The sequence below is a fragment of the Pollachius pollachius genome (assembly GCF_949987615.1).
Source record: "Pollachius pollachius genome assembly, chromosome: 3".
Lineage (NCBI taxonomy): Eukaryota > Metazoa > Chordata > Actinopteri > Gadiformes > Gadidae > Pollachius > Pollachius pollachius.
In genome coordinates, this window is record NC_136936.1 from 11,585,602 (window position 1) to 11,606,111 (window position 20,510).

Below are 20,510 nucleotides of genomic sequence, written 5' to 3' on the forward strand. Positions count from 1 at the left end.
TCCAATTTATTTGCTATATGTTCCGTATATGTGTCTTTTTTTTTAACAGACTATACCGACAAGAGAAATGATCCTTGATGTGAACAGCTGGAATATAAACAGCTAAAACGAAAATTGCAGCACCTTGAAACACAATCAGGTGCAATCAGTCACAGATATTGAAGGAAGTCTCAAAGGCCAGGGAAATGCAATCGATCAAGAGAAGATACGGTTAAGTGAATAACACAGTTTAAGTTTAAAATGGTTAGTTAAGTATAGGCTGTAAGTGAAACAAAAGATGGAACGTATGGACATCTATGTTAGAATATTGTACAATTAATGATATATGTTAAAAGAAGTGACTAACATGCCAGTGCATGCTAATGGTTGTGGTATGGCTTGTTGGTATTCTGAAACAGAAGTTATCATAACTAAGATAATAGCCGTTTCAGTAATTGAAATGATTTTTAGGTACAAATAGCAAACGTGTCAGCATGAATGCAGAACAATCTCCATCAGAGATGAATCCTAAAAGAGTCATGGGGCATACAGCACCAAGAGCGTTGCACCGAGTGCTGCAGTCTAAGAATGGCAGGGTAGCTAGTATGAAACCCTGTGGGACACCACAACTGATTGACCACCAGAACATGATGAACTTTAAAACATTGAATGCTTGAATACATTTTTCCTTTTGAACTAGAACCACATTCTAAAAGGTGTAGTGAATATTGACAGCGAAACACATGGATATTGAGAGAAGTTAAATGTGTTCCCAACAGCAGAGCTCAAAGACACATTTTAAACAACCTATCCCACCACAGTACTTCTCTTCATGTTGCCACTAGATGGGGTAAAAGGTACTCTGACGATAGGTCAAATCGACATTTGCAGGCAATGACATTGACATTGATCTATAGTCTCTAGAGACAATAGACAGATTCCGGAATGCACTCAAATTGCTAAGTATATCTATGTTAATCATAGCTTAGTTATTAGTCATCATTAGTATAACTTATTGCTATTATTATCATAGTGTGTAGTAAATAAATAATTAAAATATAAACAATGATATACTGCTATAAGCAGTATATAGAGAAGCGACAATGTATCTGGGTCTAGACACAGTTCTACATTGAGTGTATGTTGTTACTTTTTCTATATTACACACTGCAATATAACATACCACCACACCACCAAGTAGTTCAAGTTAGGTCAAAAACACTACCAAACACCTGGAAGAAAGGTTGCCAGGTAAATAGAGAGGGAAACTCCCTCCATGAGACAGAAAGGGCCCTGCCCTACATGGGTGGAGGACTTCGGGGTTGAAGGAGCAGCGATAGCTCTGGGTGGTCCTGGATGTTTCCATCCTCCTGGGGAGTGCCTGTGCGAGCGAGCAGCGGTATATAAGGTCTCTCTCTGACAGCCTTGCTCCCAGACAGCTCTGCTTGTTTGGAGGGACTCAATAGCAGAGATGAACATGCTGGTGGCCGTAGCCTTCACAGCCCTTGCGGTGCTGTCAGCCGTGCAGCGCTCTGACGCCTCCGCCTACGACAAGATAGTGTTCCACAGCCGCGTCCGGGCCAGGCTACAGGGGTGAGTCTGTGTTCATCCACAGTCATTAGTACAGCATATGATGCAACATGTACATTGATCTATATATTATGCATTGATGCATATTTGACTGTGAAGTTTGGTTTATGGTGAATATTTCATTATTATTTCTGATTTGTCTCATTTATTATAGTTACAATTTGTATTTCATTGTTATTTCCAATGTGGGATTAGTCTTACTCCAATGGTTTGGGGATGTGATGAATGGATGTGAATTAGGATTAGAGTGATCATTAAATGGTGCAATTAATGAATAGGGATCATTTGAAAATGAATCAAGGGTTAACTAAGGGTTAGTTGAAAAGGGAGTGGACTTTCATTGGAATATAAAATGCTACTGTTTTTAAATGAGAAGATAAGAAGATGAGTAGACGAATAGAGATCTATGATTTGTAAATCATTTTGCTTAACGTGAGAGCGTCAGACTTATGATATTCCCCTGGAGCTGAACATTGTCCTGGCGGGCTGAAGCCGTTCATCATTCATTCATGATCACACATAGCGGCTCACCCCGCCAGAAGATGGTCAAGCTATTACATGTTAAGACAATCTACTTTGTAAGCATGCAGGGGTTTGAGTAAGCAAAACATTCCTTATCTGAAATAAGGGTCAGAAACCCAGGGTAGCACAAACACACATGCACGCACACCCACGCACACACACACACACAGACACACATGAAACACATACACACACACACACACACACGCACAAGCATAAACAAACAACAACACACACACACATGCAATCATAAACAGCACAAACACACACACAAGCACACACACTCTATAAACAACAACCCCCTAATCGGTTTTAAACCCTTCAGAACACTCGCTCTAACGTATTCCCTGTGATCTCTGCCTCGCTCGCCCTCTCCAGGCCCAACGTGTGCGCTCTGCAGCAGGTCGAGGGCACCAAGAAGAAGTACTTCAGTACCTGTCGTAACTGGTACCGTGGGACCATCTGTGGCAAGAAGGCGTAAGTATTACCTGATGTCTATAGCAGACCCTGAGGTCACAGCCCTGCCTCAAAGTACTTCCACCAAGACCGTGGACACATTCTCCTTTCTTTAATTTTCCCTGTAAATGATTGAAACTAAGACCATAGAGACGCTGCTGTTTACACCATTTATCCTTACCTTATCTTGTATTTTTAACTGGTTGCTCTGTCTGAGCTGCTGTTGTTTTTCTAATTTTTGTTTTTTTCATTGATTCTTGGGTGTTTGCCATAGAGACTGACATCTGTTATCTGCCTAGAATGAAATTGAAGAGCACATTTTCATGGCTTTTCCATCCGCCTATTCCTGGGAACATCTCCTCCTAGCGACCGCTCATCACACATCTGTAGAAAGCCCACAGGGGCCCTTGATGGAAATCCTGAGGTTGTAGAAAAGTTAGCAGTAAATACATATCCACAATGGAAAAAGGCTGTAGATTGTCAGGTCTGATCCAGATTTAGATCTCCGATTTCTTTATTGATCCCGGGGTAGATTATTGAATCTTGAGACTGGGCAGATAAAGTACTAAGCTGTAGATTGTCTATAAAATATAATCACAAACTAAACTGATGTCAGTTTAAACACAGACAAAAAAACACTGTAGCTTTCTAGTGTTTCCATGGTGGACTTCAGCCAGAACCAGTTTTCCAGTGGCTCTCTTTCTCTCTCCCCTCCCTCCACTATTTGTATGCCCTGTCCACAGTGATGTGACTGAACCAGGTGCTTTCCAAATGAAAATTGATTGGTTTACCTTCTTAACTCACGTAGCAAACATCAGACGAAACACAACTAACAAAGTTGTGTTGCGTCTGACAACAATCTCCCAGGAGGAAAATGTTAGACACACAGCAGAGCCACACACATGGCTTACACATGCTGCAAAGCGTATTATGCGGTGAGTGTTGCGTGTTACCTCAAGTTAAACCCCGGCTGCTGTCTTTAATCATAAAAAAAACGATTTTTAAAAAGATACATTTTAAACCAAAGCCCCATGATGTAGCAATCCCACTTCAGTGGATTAAAGTGATCTAGGCATACAGTGAGGCACACAAACACACACATGCTTCAGAAAAGAGAGGAGATCTAGGACTACAGTAACACACACAAACACACACACACACACACACACACACACACACACACACACACACACACACACACACACACACACACACACACACACACACACACACACAAACATACACACACACACACACACACACACACACACACACACAAGCTTCAGGAGTATAGGGATCAAGGCCTACAGTAATAAACACATATGCTGACTAAGTCATGGTTTCCAGTGTCGGGGCCAGCAGTGTGGTTCTCTTCTGATGCAGACACAGTTCTGCTGACTGTCTCGATTGGGCTCTAGTGTGTGTGTGCGTGTGTGTGTGTGATCTGAAACCCCCCCCCCTCCCCCCTCTCAACCTCCGGATTTCCACTCCAAAGAGTGTTTCAAAAATAAGGACAGACAAAAAGGGTCTTTGCTCCGACACATACACAGAAGAATAGACAGATCAACAGATAGATAGACAGACAGACAGCCTTTCAGACCCAAACAGTCAAATAAAGCTATGGATGAGGTAAACAAGTGATGTGCCTCTCTTTCTGCTATATCTGTGTCTTCTCTGTCTTTCTGTTCTCTCTATCCGTCTCTATCTCTGTCCCTTTCTCTTGTCCCTCGGTCTCGTTGCTACCTTCTCTCTGTCTCAAAGGCAATGTGGCGCTCCACATTGCATTTGAAGGGAAAGATACACACTAACCCTTCCTTTCTAAATCGAATTTATTACATCAGCTTAAAGCACATGTGGGTTCACATAAACATATGGGGTTCCCCAGAATTCAAACTTTTACGGCATCTAGGTTGGTTGGGACATGAAAGGTGATGTGTCTGCATTGCTTTTACTGTGTCATGAATATGATGGATGCTGTTATAACCAACCACATGCCATAGTTATAATAACCGATACAGTCATTATAGTCAGAATGGGATTCCATCGACAGTGGTGTATGGTGTGGCATCTGCTGTTAATTTTCAGTCGCATGATGCGGTTTGGCGACGACGGATCGTTGATATAAGAGGGCTATGCGCTCCTCTGATCCAGAGCGCCTCATAAATCAACCCAAGCTCTTTCTATAAACCAAACCATCTTGTAAACCAAACCAAGGCTCTCGGATTGGAAGGCCCAAGGTTTAAGGATTACAACTGTGTTGTAATCAACAATAGGCGTTCCATTATTTTTATCTTTGATCGTTCTCTTTTGCGTAAATGATCTTTTAACAAGTTTACTAACCTCTCATTGGGATTCCGGCCCTCCTCATTCATCTTCAGTCCGTCTAGTTGTGAGAAAACAAAGCCCACCACACAATAAAAATCAACTCTTACATCTACCTACTGCACCTTTAATTCTTAATATAGTGAGAAAAGTTCACTGTCTGTTATGGAGATTTCAAGACTTGTGTTGGAGCCTGTAATGAATTAACTCAGTTCCAAGTTTCCCCATATGGAGTTGTTTACCGTTAATTATAGCTTTCAAGTCACACAGTATTGTTTGGATGACTTTCTGTACAAATATATTAATATTTAATCGCAAGGCTGATGGTGAACCGTGGGTGGGATGAAAGTTTGGTCCATGCAGTTACGTCAATTCACAGCTGTCCTACAACCTTTTTAATTGCTGGTCGATGACCCACAGACTGTACAGATGGTTCATAAACAGCTGCAGGCTGGTTTGTTTATTAATCTAACCAAATCATTCAAACTTTAATCACACCGTACCGTTTCTAAATAGAATGATGTCCTCGAGGTAAACCGCACGCGCTCCGAGGCGCCTTGTTTAGGGTCCCGTCTGGGGAGCCAGATTAGTGTGTGTGTAGTGAGGGCCCCTGGTCTAGAGCCATCTGGCCCTGGCTGCAGAGTGGGTTTGACCACACGGGCCTGGCAGATCAGAGAAGTAAATGGCGTTCTCAACTGCCTGATTCGTTTTTATTTGTTGGTCAATTTAACGATACAAGGTCAATGTCATTGTTGCCATTATTATTATTATTATTATTATTATTATTATTATCATTATTATTATTATTATTATAAATTCCTGCCTTATCTCCTACTTAACAATGCAGGCCTTTCCTTGTGGTACCCCTCAAATGAAAAACACTACAGCAGTTCTGTCCGGGGCCAAATAACTAATCGTATAGAATAGATGACGCTGTTATGAGACTTGAGGAAACATAGATACATCTACCAAATGCAAGACACAGCTTAAGAGATTGAACCAATATCTGAGAGTCTGACGTCTCAGTTAGCCGTGTATTCTCAAAACGAAAATCCAACGAGCCAGCGAATAGGCAGAGCTGTGTCGGGGGGGTCGTCGGTCGCGTGGTAGGCGCACTTTGAAAGGCCTCGCACGGATTGGAATGCATGCGGGGGGAAGGACGTAAAGGACAGCGGGAGTGAGGCAGCAGTGTATGATGATGTCTGTGTTGTTCTGTGCCTGGCAGGACGGTGGTGTATGAATGCTGCCCTGGATACATGAAGATGGAGGGGATTCGCGGCTGCCCTGCAGGTACGATCTCTCCGTCACAACCACTGGTGGAACATCGCATGGGTCGCCGGATGGTCTACTAGGGGGGTTCCATCCCCAGTAGCCTACCTGTAGGCAAGATGCCTTAAATTAATTACATGTATCTCGATTCACTTTAAGTCGTTTTGGATAAAAGCTAAATGGCTTAATAGTTGAACAGTTAATCTCCCGGTTAATTGAACCCGGTACACTATCCTGCTCCCAACCACCTACGGTAGTTATTCTCTCAATTGGTTTTGGATGTTTCTCATCCTCTTGTCTCTTTCCCAGTGGCTCCCATTGAGAATGTGTACGGCACCCTGGGCGTGATCAAAGCCAGCTCCACCCAGAGCTACTCCGACAGCGCCAAGCTCCGGGCGGAGATCGAGGGCTCTGGCTCCTACACCTTCTTCGCTCCCAGCAACGACGCCTGGGACGCCCTGGACGAGGTAAGGCTGGTCCAGGAAGGAAAAAGAAAACACCAAATAACAGCAGCCCATTCTTTGGTCTAGGAACCAACCCACCTTCTCTCTCCGCTCCTGTGCAGGACATGAAGAGCGCGCTGGTCAGCAACGTCAACATCGAGCTGTACAACGCCCTCCACTACCACATGGCCAACAAGCGCTACCTGACCAAGGACCTGAAGAATGGCATGGTGGTCACCTCCATGTACAACGACCTGGGCCTCTACATCAACCACTACTCCAACGGGGTCAGCTTGCTTACAGCCCTGGGGTGTGGGGCACGTGGCCAGCAGCGGGGTTTGATTTGCCAATATAGGGTCAAACTAGAGGCGACGATTACAATGCAGTAGACTTTAAGTTACATTTATATTAATACAATTATCTTACGCCACAAGCAGAGACTCGAACCTGCAACCCCAGGGTTGGAAGACAAACACTCTAAGCCAAACAACGGCACGTGTTCAGTTAAAAGGGACATAGTGTTCTTAAGGAATTGGGATCGAGGTTGACCATGGAGGTAAACCACTCCATTACCCGTGCTTCCTTATTATCACCTGCTACCTGGGACGGTCAGACTGAACTGTTGCGTTCTACATGCAGGTGGTGACAGTGAACTGCGCCAGGATCATCCATGGTAACCAGGTGGCTACCAACGGCGTGGTGCACGTGGTGGACCGCGTGGTCAGCTCCGTGGGGAACAGCATCGCAGAGGTCCTGGACGTGGACGACGACCTCACAACGCTCACTGTGAGTATATATACGAGCGAACGGCTTCATAGTCTGGACGAGGCATGGGCTGGAGTCTCCCCTTCTGGCTCGCTACAGCTTCTTCCCTAATGTATTTTCTTCACAATTTCTCTCCTCTGTTCTTCCCTCCTCCTCTCTTCTCTTCCCCTTGTCCTTGTTATCTCTTACTCCACTTCTCTTCTGTTTTCCATAAATCCTTTTCCCTATTTTCCCCTCTTCTCCTCTCTTCTCCTCTCCTCTGCTGACCTCTCTTCTCTTCCCCTCTATATTTTCCCCATCTCGTCTCTTTGCCCCTCTCCCCATGTGTATCCTGAAGTGTATAATTATCGTCATCATTGCAATAATGTCAGGGTATCATTATAATTCTTGGATTATGAATGCCCTATTCCTCTGCTTGCAGAACATGGCTCGTGACGCTGGTCTGATGGAGAAACTTGGAGAGCCCGGCCAGTACACGATCTTCGCTCCCACCAATGAGGCCTTCGATAAACTGGGAAGCGACGTCCTGGAGAGGATTATGAGCGACAAGGATGTCCTGAGAGGTAAAAAAAAAGAAAAAGTAAATCGCTGGAGTTTAAAAAGAAAAGAAAGCACTACAAACCTCATGTTCCTCTATATGGAATACATCTAATTTGTTCAGTGGTACAGTGCTACGCATGCAAGTTTCCATGGGTGCAATGAGTTTGGTACAACTTTGGTGCAACTCGACTATTGGTCAAAGCTTTGTTGCACAAAAGCAGGAAGAGACTGAGTAATAAAAAAACGGTGTAATAAAAAAAAAAGAATTATACTTTATGACAAGGTTTAACAGAACTACCTGTTTGCTGAGTTTAGTTTTTGTTTCATGACAGTGAAGGCTAAGGTGTGGCCCTTTAAGAGGCCTATATTAGCCTGGAGATCATCGTGATCAAGTGACCTCAAATTCTGCTTAAAAAAAATATTTTGCCCAAAGAAGAACTCTGCTAGTGCATACTCTTTTTCTTATTTAATATTTGTTATTGAGTCTAATTCGGGAATAACTGCCGCACTTATGGCTGTATTTACTGTACTAATGTTAACGTTAACGCTCATTGCTAGACGGGACGCCGTTACTGTTTTGCCAGCAGCGGCCTGTACTACATTATCAACTACGACACGGTCCACGATTGGCTCAGATTACATTGGATATCCAGGAAATATAAGGGAGCAGCTAGAGGTCCAGATTGATCCATGTAGCGAAACAGAATGTGAGGTCAGTTTATCAGGAGGGTCTCCAGGCAATTATTATAGGGCAATGTGCACGCAGTAGGGGTTTACTCGGCTAGAACAGGCTGGATGTCCGGGAACAGCCCTTTGGCCTTGTCTTTTAGTGCTGGCCAACAATAAAGGCTGTTTTGTCGTCGACGGCTTTTCCGAACAGATGAGACCATAAAGGATCATAATAAACACAGCCGTGGAATCGGCAGACAGCTGGCAATCTATCCGTGATCAAGCTCGATAAGAATATAATACGAAGGGAGATCATCTCTAATCTCGCGTGAAATTTACACTCGAAAGTTACAGCAGGCAGGCAAATTTTATGACACTTTCCATCTTATTCCATCTTAGCTCTATGAATGATTAGACCATAATAACTCATAATGTAATGTGTTATCATAGTATCATATTAAAGAGTTATCATATTAAAAAAATGCTTGAAATAAAATATACAACGTCTGCATATTATAATATTTAAATAGATATATAAAATAAGTTCATCCAAGAGAAGTAAATTAGGGTGTCACAGCATAAAGGCAGTAGGCCTATTTGGTCTAAAAATAAGAACATGCTAAATCTTCTACAAACAAAAATTAACTATCTATTTACACTATATTGTAGGAATGTAGCCGAAAAGGAATGTGACGTCAATGGTAGGAAAAAGGAAGTAGGCAATCTGTAGAGGGAGCTGGGCTTACTGGCAGCAGCTCTGTATCATATCAATAAATCAGCCCATTCCCCAGAGAGCACATCAGTGACGGAATCCCAAGACCACTTTTTGCTCAAAGGCTCTCTGGACCAAGAGGTTCCCAGGGTAGCTTGAGCCATTTGTTCCACTGTCCTCAGATGCACCTCAGATGTCTGGTTGTTAAACGGCAGTTAGTTCAGTAAGAAGCCAGCTTAGCCGCTAGTCCGACAGGCACCATGGTGCATACTTTTGCTGTAGTAGAAAGTATTCAACTATTCATATAGAACATTCTTTCATGATATTTGCTCTTGATTCAGTTATTTTCAACTTCAAACAATAAGACACTCATGCAGATTGGTCGGTTAATATTTGGGTCGAAGGGTTTATTGATGTTCATGGAGTACCCCCAACACTCTTTCACTCAAATAAATAACATTGCAGTTGAGCAAAAGACAACATTGCGGCGATCCCTAAACAAGGCCTGACCATTCTGCAAGTAACAACTGCCAGCCTCACAGCTTTAAAGGCCCTGTATGTTTTTCAACCTTCAATTTTACAATTTCTACCCAAAGGTTAGGCTGGTAGTATTAAACTATCTTTCATACATCTTGGTGGAAACTTAACCCAATGTCACCATAGGCAACATATGAAATGGCTTGTGTCACATATGCCACACCTGGTTGTGAAATAGGAGTCCTTTTAAACCCTGGTTGAATAAGGAGGGGGTGTGGATGAAGGATGTGTTGTTTATTGTTCTCCTGCTCTTCCTCTGCAGCGCTGCTGAACTTCCACCTCCTCAACACGGCCCAGTGCTCCGAGGGCATCATGCTGGGAACCTCCTACGAGACCTTGGAGGGCAACAGCATCGAGGTCGGCTGCGACGGCGACAGCCTCACGGTCAACGGTATCAAGATGGTGATGAAGAAGGACATTGTCACCACCAATGGGGTCATCCATCTCATCGACCAGGTCCTCATGCCCGACTCAGGTTAGAAACGTTACATGCCAGGTTTGGACCAAAGGTCTTCTTCGCTGGGAAGTGTTTTATGTGGATTTGGTGTGCTGTTTTTTTGATAGATCTTACAATAGGTTTTTTATTATGGGAGTTTGATGTATATGTCTGGATGTGATTGTTGAATGTCTGGACTTGATATTCCTTTTTGGATTTGTAGTTTCGATACATTTGTGGTTTAACATCTGAATTTGAGATCTAGAAAACCGGATTCCATGTTATATATCATAATTAATTGATTCATGTCTAGATTGAGTTTTTTGCCTCTATAACTGTTGAATGATTCAGTGTCTAGATTCAGTGTTTAATGTTTAATATATCAGTGTTGAATGGTTGGATGTTTCCTTTTAGCTAAGGAGGTGATGGAGCTGTTGGGACCGTCCCAGTCCACCTTCGGGGACCTGGTGGGAGAGCTGGGTCTGGCTGAAGCCATGAGAGCAGAGTCTGAGTACACCTTGTTGGCCCCATTCAACGCTGCCTTTACTGGTGAGTTCTATACCCCTCACTACCATCTAACCCCATCATCACTATCTTCACCACTATCAGCCCCATCATCATCACTATCACCACCTCCCCCATAACGTCCACCCCAATTATCTCCATCACTATCACCACCTCCATGACTATCATCAGCGTAATCATCACCTCACTATCCCCTTTACCATCACCATTACCACCAGCACAACCAACATCATCCTTATTATCATCATCACCTACACCTCAACAATCACTTCCACCACTATTATCCCCACCCTGTCTCTCTCTCTGCTCCTCTGTCCTTCTATCTCTCCCTATATCTCCTTATCCTTCTATCCATCTATGCTTCTATCTCACTCTCTTGCTGGTTCCACATAGTAGGTGGTCTTTATCTGGATAAATCTTGGTAGTTCTCATGTTCGGGTACTCAACACAAAATTCACTTAATATGAATATACATTTTAAACATAGAAAACGACCTCAGTCTCCATGTCTCAAAAAACCCTCCCCAGACTTAAAGCTTGACAAGTAGCCATAGAAATATACAAACATAAGATAAAGTAAGTAATCCGTAGAGCTGCAAGTGTATTCTCACGGTCACACGTTGAGGTGTTAAGAAGGGTGGAAGGAATGTGCGGTTTGGTGGAACATCTGTGTGTATATTACTGCATGTACAGTGCTGTGAGGCGAGGTAGTCAAGAAGTGTATCTCCTCCTCTCTGAGTTTTACACATCTGGCCAGTAAATCCTACCCCAGCTGCACGTCAGGTGAAGGTTGTAAGATATGTCTCCCGATCACATAAACAACAGAAACCTATCATAAGAGTTTTATATATTAGGTATTAAAAATGTTAGAAGAATAACAAGTTGTTTTCATAAGTAGTTGTCAAATAGCAATGACAATAACGTCATAATAATATTGATGTTAGTAATAGATCTAGTAGCTACTCATACTACTTCTACTATTTAGTCATTTTCTAGACACTTTTAACAGAATTGGCTTACTGTGAATTTACGATACACAAGTCATGAAGAAGCAGAAAGGGGTTAATGCATCTAGCTAAAGGATGCTTAGGGTAATTACTACACTATCACTACCTGCCCAAGTAGCCATAACAAATCATTACAGTTGTTTTGAAAAAAAAAGATATTTTCACTGCAAGGGGTAGGTCTCCTAATATCATAGCTGATTGCGTTGATGAGTTGTTTGAGTTGCTGAGATGTTTGTCTGGTCCTCCAGACGAGGTGATGGCCATTGACCAAAGCCAACTGAAGATCATGCTGGAGAACCATGTCCTGAAGAGCAAGGTGCTCCTGGGCCAGCTGTACAACGGCCAGCTCCTGGAGACCATCGCAGGGAAGTTCCTGAGGGTCTTTGTTTACCGCACGGTAGGTCTTTGGCATTATCCTCTGTGTCCCCCCCCCCCCCCCCCCCCCCCCCTCCAGCCTACACCTTACTCTACATGTCCACCAATACCCTTCATCCTGCCCTCACAATCTCCAATGCCTCCTCTTCTTCAGTTCCTCAATAACCTACCTCCTACCTTATGACTTTAACCCTGCCTTACGATCCATGGCAGCCACCCCCCTACCCTGAACCCTACCCTACCTGTGCCCCAATACCATACATTCAATCTACAACCCCTCCATTCCTAACCATTCCCCTACTTACGGCCACACCCTACACTACCCTGTCCCTTAATGCCCATCTTCCCTCGTTCACTGTACAACAAATTCTTCCCATATCTTTACCACTTTCCCCATACACCGATCTTGGTGAATAATCTGTGGCTAGCCAAGCAATCTTACCATTCGAGTCTCGTTCCACTGGGACGATGGATTGTGTCCGCAGGCGGTGTGCATTGAGAACTCGTGTCTGGTGCGCGGCAGCAAGGAGGGAAGCAACGGGGCCATTCATCAGATGAGGATCTTGATGAAGCCGGCTGAGAAGAACATGTATGAGATACTGATGGAGCATGGAGGATACAAGTGAGTAGGCCAGTGCTGGGAATGGAAGCAGGCGGAGGGGCAGGAGGTAGAGGCAGGGAAGGGGTGGATGTGGGATGTGTCGCAGCCAAATACCATACGTCCACCCTTTCCCCCTCCACTTCTTTCCTTTCATCTGTTCCCAAGAGAGCATGTCTCTCAGGAACACAGAGCTTTACAAATCAGCAGAACATGTGCTGACTAGCATGACCTCATCCATCTGCGGTGGTTCTCTTCTTCTTCTCCTTCACTGGGATGGTACCCTGCAGGATCTTCCTTTCGCTGGTGGAATCCGCCGGGCTGACGGACATGCTGCAACAGGATGGAGACTTCACACTGTTCGCCCCCAGCGATAAGGCCTTCCGGGGTGTCAGCCAGTCAGACCTGGCCATCCTCACGGGCATGTTTCAACTTTCGAAATTGCCGTCGTTGTTGTTTCATTTGATGATGTGTTCGAGATTCAGTGGGGTCGGGTTCCCTTTTACCTCTTGAATTTGGCGATAACAATAGTACTGGGAATTCATTTTGATGTATGTATGTAGAAGTGTAGAAGGATGAGCACACTACCACCCCTCGAACATCAGCACCATCTGGTCTCCCGTAAAAGAATAGACAAGGCCAGCCCTGCTAAGCACTGCCACACAAAGCATCCACTGCATAGAACCATGCCAGTAATTTGAAAGCCTCTGCCGGAAACTGAACCAAGTATCTGTACTTATGCAGCTTAAAATGAAATACTACTTTATAAGAATAAAGTCAAGTCAAGTTTGATTTTAGAGCCCTTTAAAGCAACAACAGTTGACTAAAGTGCTGTACAAATCAACTATCTAGTTATAAAAACACAAAGCTAAATGAAGCTAAATGAAAGTGATTTAGCTTCTTTAGGTTTTGAGGCAAAGTGACAGATTGTGATGCCCTCTATTCCTCTTACAGACATTCAGTTTCAAAAACTTTGTGCCATGTATGTTGCTGTTAAACGAAAGAAACTAAAGTAAATTATTCATAAAATGAATTTCCATATGTGTTTGTTTCAGGTGACCTGAATGCGCTGAGGACCATCCTCCTCTACCACTTCAACAACGGAGTCTTCATCGGCGGGGGATTGGAGGGGGGGGTTACCAACTTGCTCAAGTCTCTCCAGGGAAGCAACCTGAGAGTGCTGTTTGTAAGTAGGCTATACACCAAGAAGTGACCTGAGGGTTCCGTTTGTCTATAGGCCTTACAACAAGAAGTGACCTCAGGGTTCTGCTTGTAAGTAGGCTTAACACCAAGAAGGGACCTGGGGGCTGTGTTTGTAAGTAGGCTTTACACCAAGAAGTGACCTGGGGTTGTTGTTTGTTAGTAGGCTTTACACCAAGAAGTGACCTGGGGTTGGTGTTTGTAAGTAGGCTTTACACCAAAAAGAGACCTGGGGTTGGTGTTTGTAAGTAGGCTTTACACCAAAAAGTGACCTGGGGGCGGTGTTTTGTAAGAAGCCTACACAAAAAATATAAATCACATTTTAATCACTTGTGGTGTTCTTTGTTGAATTCCTGTTAGAATAGATTTTTTGCCCATCTTTATAAAGGGAGTACCGCTTCTTACACATTTTGTTAAAAACCTTGTTTCCACAAAAAATCTTTAACCAGTGACGATCAGTTCACTTATTTCATGTCTGCGATGAATTGCAATTTTGAACTTTATTTGTACATTTAGCTTGCAAAAGGATATTAAACAGAAGAGAAAGCGTTGCATGACCCACACTCTCAATGCATGCTCCATCACGTCTTTAGTATTTTGTGGCTTTTCCTCCTCATGACATGATTGCCTACCGCAGGCGAACAACTCCATGCAAGTCAACACCGTTAAGGTGCCAGGGTCTGATGTCATGGCAACCAACGGGGTCGTCCATTTCATTGACAGCATTTTGTATCCTGCAGGTAAAAAGAAAATCCCGCTAGGTGAAGGAAAAAAAGCTATAAAACCGCCAAAAGAAACACCTTCGCAAAAGTTGGTGTTGTCGTTTTATTGGAAATCAGTTGTATCAGTTGCTTCCTTTCTTGTTCTGCAGACATCCCCGTCGGGAGCCAGGAACTGATGGGGCTGCTGCAGAGGATGATCAGCTACTTTCAGATCAAGGTAGGGAACGAGCTTGTCCTACTTAATGGCAGGGCCTCCAGGTAAATAGTGGGCAGGGCCGGCTGCCAAACCCTGACACACAGTTATTTTAAGGAATTGATGAGCCGTCACACACGAGTCTCGGTGGACATTCCCCTTTCCCTATGTTATGGAACCAACTATTAAAGGTGTAATCGTAACGGTTTACCCTAAAAATAATATGTCCGGGCATTTATTTTTTCTCACAGAAGCTTCTCAACCTCTCTGTTTGTGTGTGTGTGTGTGTGTGTGTGTGTGTGTGTGTGTGTGTGTGTGTGTGGGGGGGGGGGGGGGGGGGGGGTAGATGCTTGTGAAGACTAATCAAAAGGAATCTTAACTGAATGACCACTATCTTTGTGACTGACAGTACATCCATGGATTCAGATATCAGGAAATCCCCCTCACCTTCATGAGTAAGTATGATATCCTACTATAACGACTTCATGGAAACAGAATGTTGAATTTCATCTTGGGTTTCTCCATTTTCATCTCTCTGTTTAAACCTGTTTGAATGGTCCAACTATGGTAATCTGTGATTAACTTTGTCTAACTATGATCAACTCTTTTCAAAGGTTTTAACTATTTTAGTCCTTGTTATTCTCTGTTTACCTCTGTTTAACTCTGTTTAAATCCTTAACTCTGACTTAACTATATGTAACTCTATTAATTATTCTGTTTAAGTCTGTTTAACTGATGTCTGTTAATATCTGTTTAACCCTCATTAATAGTTTTAACTCATTGTTTTTAGTCCATCTTTGTTTAACTCTCTGTTTAACTCTTTTCATCTCATCATGTCACCAGGGAAGGTCACTCGAGTCATCGAGACAGGTACAGTAAACTAAAATGTATAAGGTCATTTTCATGTGATTCACAGTCCAGTTAAAAGAAACCAAATAAGAAACAATTTGAATATCAGATTGTTATCACTTATGTATCATCATCTAAGGAGCCTTTCATAAACAGTGAAAGGCCAAACTGTTCCACAAATGTGCAACGATTTGTTTGTCTTCATTATTATTTATTCATTTTCTTTGGTAGACCCTGGTATTAAAAAGTTCACCAGGGTCATCCAAGGAGAGTCTAGGGTGGTCACGGAGGTTCAGCCCTCCATCAAGAAGGTTACCAGAGTGATCGAGGGTCAGCCGCTCGTCAAAAAGGTTACCAGGGTCATCGAAAGGGACCCAGTCGTAACCACCGTTACCAGAGTGGTCACAGGTAAATACAACATGTTCATTGATGAAACCATGGCTAAAGACGTCTAGCCTTGTGAGACCATCTTGATATAAAAGAATGGTGTTTTGCAATAAATATCAGTCTGCTCTTGCTATGCAGTTATGTTTTACCAAATATAAGTGCCGTTTACAATAAAATCAACGAAATAACTAAATAGATTAAATAACTAAGTAACTAAGTAAACAAATCCTCTGATAAAAACCTCCTGTGGATATTTATGTACATTTTTCAACATCGTTATTGAGTTTATTTCAGATAAAACCGTGCTGATTGCTCCGCTCTCATGCTCTTTGTCCGTTGTGAACTATAACTTCCTCTTTTGGTCCATCCATTGGTCAATCAGCCTTTTGGGTTTGGAAAGTATGTTTCAAAGGGCTTGTGCCCAGCCTGATCTTCAGCTGTAGATAAAACGTGTGTGAGAAACTGTAATGTGAACTTGTGAGATCAGAAGGGTCACACGAGGTTAACAGACATTGTTAGCTTGTGAAATAACACACTGCTGTTGAATTTCCCGCCTGGGATTCATAAAGATTTTTATCTTCCTAGGGCCTGAGTCTGGCATCAGCAGGGGAATCTCCAACGTAGATATCAATTTCGCAGGTCAGTTACAAATCTGCCGTTTGATTCTGCAGTTCGTAACAACAGCGGACAGGGTAATCTGGTCATGGTGTTTGACTCCCAGCTGAAAAGTACTGGGTTCCAAACCATACTTGAGCAGGAAATCCTAACCCCTACCTGCTTAATGACGTGTGTCTGAATTTACTCTAAGTTGCTAAATGACTGCAGCATCTGCTAAATGATGAATTCCGATGTGTTATGTGTAAAAGGTAAAGTTAGTGAACAGGTTTGTTCTGTTGTTTCTAAGGAGCTGACCTCAGTGACCTTTATAGCGGGGCCGGCTACCACACCGAGAGGATCACGGTCCCCGGTGAGATCACGCATCATCCACCAAGTAGAACAGGGAAGGGTCCAAAATCCTCCCTATATGTGGTGCTGTCTGAAAAGCTGTGTGTACAAATCTGGTTCCCTGTATAGTACACTACTTAATGCCCATAACGCACTGCAAATTAATTTGTCCACTCGTTCCCTGTATAGTGCCCTATTTGGGACATCACCTTTTTGTAGTACTGTCCAAATTCGGAGTGTACAAATCTGCTTCCCTTTATAGTTCGCCAATATCCATAATGTATGTATCCCACGATGCATACCGGTCACCTTACACATGTCTATTTGTTAACGCAACAAATACAGACAGATATCCACTGGCATAATTAGAGTCCGAATTCACACTATTCCGTGCCGTACATGTTCCCGATATAGTTTATTATATAATGTTCACTTTATAGGGATAAGTGAACGTCTTTAAAAATGGCTCAAGTAGTAAATATGTAAATAGTAAATAAGTTAAGAGCTGTCACATGAGCACATGAGTGAAGGTAAATGTATATATCTTCCAGGGGATCGCAGAAGGGTCCCTAATTCCCGCAGAGTCCCAGGTAAAGACACTTCGTCCTAACTTAAACTTGAACTTGAACTGGTTTTCTTGAGATCTGTGGTTCCTTTATGGTTCCTTTATGGTTCTTCATGGTTTTAGGGGTCCCTAGACGGAGGGAGTGATCTGGTGCCGGAGGGATGAGAGACCGCAGCAGAAGGTAATAATCCAGGGATGAACCCCCACAGAGAAGGAGGCGAAGAAGAAAGAAGAAGAAGAGGAGAGCTCTACTCTGACATGATAAATGTCTGCGGGCATATGGAACAACGACAACAAAAAACCAAGCCAGTTCGTTAGATAATTCTATGGTGCTATTTGATGTGATATAGGGATGTGGGAGTCGGGGGTTGGGCGAGGAGCAGTGGAAGAGGCCGGCTTGAACAACAGTTGAACCCGCTCAGTTGCCTCTCAATGAAAACATTAGCAGTATTATAGAAGAAAAGTTGGAGACGCTGTAAAACGGCTCAAAGTCAACACTATTAAGAATCCTATAAATAAAGAAATCCTATTTTAATTCAGAAACAATGTTTTGCTGGTGCTGTAGTTGAGGTCTTAAGCAGGGGATGGATGAGGTTGTAATTAATCCCTGGGAGATAAGAAGTTGGTGGATGGAACGTCGTATGGTACGATGATGCTGGGCTGACGTACCGAGAGCCATTATCCTTCTCCTCTACTTTCTCTTGTATCTCCTTCCACTTGTGTTGGATGAACTTTTTGACGTTCATGTTTTTGTCTTGAGGTTGTGATATTTTGAGAAATCTACAGGAATTCCTTGTTTATTTCTGTTCATGTGTTTTCTAACATTTTCAATAAAGTATATTCTTGGACAAATTTGCACATTTTGCCATAGCGACCTTGTAAGATATTAAGATCTTTGAAAAATATTGGTCCGTAATGACTCCTTACGGTTGTTATAGTACAGCCTAGAACGTGGTTTAATTTCATTGGTGCTTCCTATCAAAATAATTGATTCTCAACTCACAACATAAACATGTATCTTGATGGTTTGTGTGCTGGTTTGGTTTAATAAAGCTTTAATAAAGCTCTTCTTCCATCAAAGGTCATTTCACTTTCATTGAAACATTACAGTAAATTTACTTTATATTGAGCATGAAGAGATACACATGTGAAATGGAAGATGAAGAGTACAAACCACAAGATGGATCTTGTTCCTGGGAATTTAAAGTATAAAAAGATTGTCTGAATGCCAAGTGGTGTGCCCACACACACACACTCACACACACACAAATACAAACACATCCTCTCTCGTGCACATGCATGTGCAGAACATATGACTGGGGACTTACATTCCGACTTTTTACATAAAACTGAGATATTGTCTCTGGCTCCAACTTTATGGAGGTAAATTCTGGCATTCACCTTAGTGTTTGTTATTAGGCATTAAGCTTTTCATGATAATGAAGACATTTTAATGAGAGAAAAGTAGAGAAAGAACAAACAAAAGAGCGAATTAAAACAGGATGTGGGCAAGAAATTACTTTCACTATAATGTCTCTATATGTTTATCAACCACAATCCAGCTCTGTTTCTATAACCTAACCTTCGACTCAATGCCCATAAAACTGTTAAATAATGCTGCCAAATATCACTAACGTTCTCAACATTCTGATCGGGAGCCAATTCTACCAAAAATGAAGATCCTGTGGAAATCCTAGATCCTAAGTGGAAACATAATGAAACCCTGTCGCAACTGAAACCATATTGGCAGACCGAGCCATCTGCTCAGCACACTGTATTTTTTTGCTGAACATCAGATGTTCACAGCATTCCCACAAAACTGGAAGAACTGCTGCGGCAACACATCACCACAGCAGAGGACTCCGTCTCTCTAGTGCTTCCAACCTTAGTGGTGACCTCATTACCCAAACCCCCGCCCCAACCGATCCATCTAGTTTGGGGGAAGTTCTGGTTACACCGCAACCAAATGGTACAGAAGTCAGGCCTGTAGACTTTGAAGGTCTTGATGCGTCAGCTTCTGCACGCGGCTAGGAAACCCTGTAATAATAATATTCACTGGAAGGTGATTCACTGTCCGTGTTGCAGCGTGTCCGATGATGAATAGAAAATCGCCGAGCTTCAATTCTCGATGGTGAACCCTATAGCGTCAACCCAGCCCTTTCACTCCTGAATGTTATTCCTTGCACAATAATTGAGGTGTTTTCTGTGGAGTCCTGGTATCACATGGGTTCTTAACCCATTCACAGTCCTGTACAAATGCCGGATGTTCTGGTGAGGTTGAACCTTGGTGGAACGGTGGTTTTCTCAGACAGCGTGCATGACGGGCCACGACCACACTCATACGTCTCAGCCCTACCTCGAAGTCGACAGATGGACCAAAGGTTAAGCAAACCGTCAAAACATTACAGAACCTGATACCCTTGAACATGTTAGTCTTTAATGGTCTGAAGAGAATGAGCTGGATTCTACCATCTATACATCCAGTCTCCAGTGTTTATATGCACAGAGGCAGACAGGAGCCTTACATCAAACATCTTGGACCCAGATGGGTCAACACATAAGTCAGTTGGATGTTAACATACTGCCGAATCCTTTTACAACTACTCATCCTCAAATATAATACTTATGCTGAAAAAAATAATACTGGACCAATACTTAAGAATAAAATCATGGGCCAAATCGTTATGAATAAATATTATTCTTGGGTTTACTTTTGACTTCTGCAACCCAGCAGGTTAATTTCTGCTGTCGCCATGGCAATGTGTTTCTGGTCATCTACTGCAGCAGAATCTAAAGTTGAACAATCTGGCCGGTGGTGGCTGCCAGAGGAGCAAACAGCCTAATAAATATTTCTTTGTCGGCTCTAGGCACAGGATTGGGCCAGGATACCTTTCAACTGTTTCCG

General features: G+C 42.9%; 1 protein-coding gene across 1 annotated transcript; it reads left to right on the top strand.

Annotated features, from left to right (window-relative positions):
- Positions 1-1,364: 1,364 nt before the first annotated feature.
- postnb (periostin, osteoblast specific factor b) lies at positions 1,365-18,651 on the top strand. Its single transcript, XM_079732718.1, has 22 exons — positions 1,365-1,572; positions 2,470-2,568; positions 6,095-6,159; positions 6,448-6,605; positions 6,704-6,868; positions 7,221-7,367; positions 7,768-7,909; positions 10,067-10,279; positions 10,655-10,789; positions 12,020-12,168; positions 12,632-12,768; positions 13,035-13,165; positions 13,800-13,930; positions 14,582-14,684; positions 14,816-14,883; positions 15,269-15,314; positions 15,703-15,729; positions 15,940-16,116; positions 16,681-16,734; positions 17,000-17,062; positions 17,592-17,630; positions 17,729-18,651. Exons 1-22 carry the CDS (start codon positions 1,451-1,453, stop codon positions 17,749-17,751), a joined length of 2,394 nt encoding a protein of 797 aa, XP_079588844.1. The 5' UTR covers positions 1,365-1,450; the 3' UTR covers positions 17,752-18,651.
- Positions 18,652-20,510: the final 1,859 nt, after the last annotated feature.